The 1,681-nt window shown below is 59.6% G+C and overlaps 1 protein-coding gene across 1 annotated transcript in view; it reads right to left on the reverse strand.

Moving 5' to 3' along the window:
- Nucleotides 1-1,681, reverse strand: part of DIP2A (DIP2 disco-interacting protein 2 homolog A (Drosophila)) — a 123,389-nt gene that overhangs the window by 12,399 nt on the left and 109,309 nt on the right. The window contains exons 30-32 of the mRNA XM_010834984.1: nt 1,267-1,445; nt 510-678; nt 1-160 (exon numbers count right to left, since the gene is read on the reverse strand). Of these exons, the coding sequence (XP_010833286.1) occupies nt 1-160; nt 510-678; nt 1,267-1,445 (508 nt within the window). The remainder of the gene's footprint in view (nt 161-509; nt 679-1,266; nt 1,446-1,681) is intronic.

Genomic DNA, 1,681 nt, shown 5'->3' on the forward strand with positions numbered 1-1,681 from the left:
TGGCCACATTGACCCTGCAGCCGAACGTGGTGCTCACGGCGCGCGCCGGCAGGCCCAGGTCTCTGAACAGCTTGGAGAAGGACTGTGTGAGCGCGATTCTGGGCCGCTCCTCAGCCACCACCATGCACGTGCGCACACACGACAGGTTCACGCCCTTCATCTGCGGGAGGAGCGTGCATGCCACGCCTGCGTCTGCGCGCAAGGGCCAAACCGTACGGAGCCCCGCCCCCTGGGTTCCGTGCCTCCGCGTCCTCCGCTGCTACACTCCAGCCCCAGGCCCTGGGGACCATGAGGCCTCAGAGATCCCTCGGTACGCTCAGAGCCAGGGTCGGACCCACCCCTCATCTCCTCCCAGAAGAAGTGAGGGGCCGCTGCGGGGTGCTCCACAGGTATGTGTGGGGGTGGAGCTCACAGCGCGGGGCAGGGCCCCCAGGGAGGGTTTTCTGTTTCCAGCCCCCTCTTCCCACCGGAACTGTCCCTGGGGTCTCTCCAGGCCCGCCCGCACTCACTCTGAGTGCCGCTGTCTGCGCACCCAGGCCCCGGGCACACATCTCCATCACCGAGTAGGAGCAGAACGTGACGCGCGCCTTGTACTGGCTGACGGCCCACAGCCACAGGGACACGTTGGTCTCCAGCTCTGGCGGGGGCACCAGCACCGACTGGTGTCCAGAGTAGACGCTGTGACAGCGACAGGGAGGGGTCAGCACTACACCTCACCCCTCAAGGATCTGCCCTTCCAGGCAGAGTCCGCCCCTCCTGCTCTGGTCAAGTCGGGGTTTCGGTGGAAAATGTGGGACGCAGGTCGGCCCACCAGCATTCAGGGGCCCAGGGTCTTGGTGAGGGACCCACTGTGGGCAGGGCTAGGTTCTATTCATGAAGATGGGTCCCTACTTCCCTGTCCTGGATGGAATTGGTAGTAACACAGAGTGTGCATTTAATAAAAATGCACTTCTACCCTTTAACTCCATTTCAGACCCACACTCCAGCTGCCGGCACACTCACACACACCAGCCATTCAGCGTGTATCCTCTGCTTCCTGGACCCTTAACAATATATCTTAGAGATGGGTGGGGGTGGGACTTTAGAGAAGCGGTTCAGTTAGCAGGTGGTAAGGAGTGGGTGGAGCTGTACCTGAACACCCATGGTGCACGTGCCTGTACACTCACCCTCCACTCACCTGACACCCACCCTCCACTCACCTGACACCCGCTGTCCACCCCCCTGCACACCCGCCCTCCACTCCCCTGACACCCGCCCTCCACTCACCTGCACAGACACCACAGGGCGAAGCCGAGGCCACAGTAGGGGTCGAGGCAGATGGCGATCTGCCTGGAGGGGTACAGCTCACACTGCAGCTTGATGGAGCGGCACAGGGCGCTGGTGGCCGCATGCGACATCTGAAGGAGTAAAAGCCCACATACACCAAAAACCCCCAGGAATGCACACTAAAAACCTTCTAGGCGAGACATCAGGGCGATAAAGAATTTTAACAGAGCTTTTGGTGACAGACTCATCCAAGCCACCTGGTTGTCGAGGCCAGAGTCATGAATCAGAAAGTTTAGGTATCACCATAAAACATCAAGACATGCATTACTCTTCAGGCTAACCTAATTTTGGCGTTTACTGATATTTAACACAAGCTTTAAGGAGCAAAACTGCTGCTTCCAGCCTGGGAGGAAGC

This window comes from Bison bison, unplaced genomic scaffold (assembly GCF_000754665.1).
Source record: "Bison bison bison isolate TAMUID 2011002044 unplaced genomic scaffold, Bison_UMD1.0 scf7180017864037, whole genome shotgun sequence".
In the NCBI taxonomy this organism is placed as follows: domain Eukaryota; kingdom Metazoa; phylum Chordata; class Mammalia; order Artiodactyla; family Bovidae; genus Bison; species Bison bison.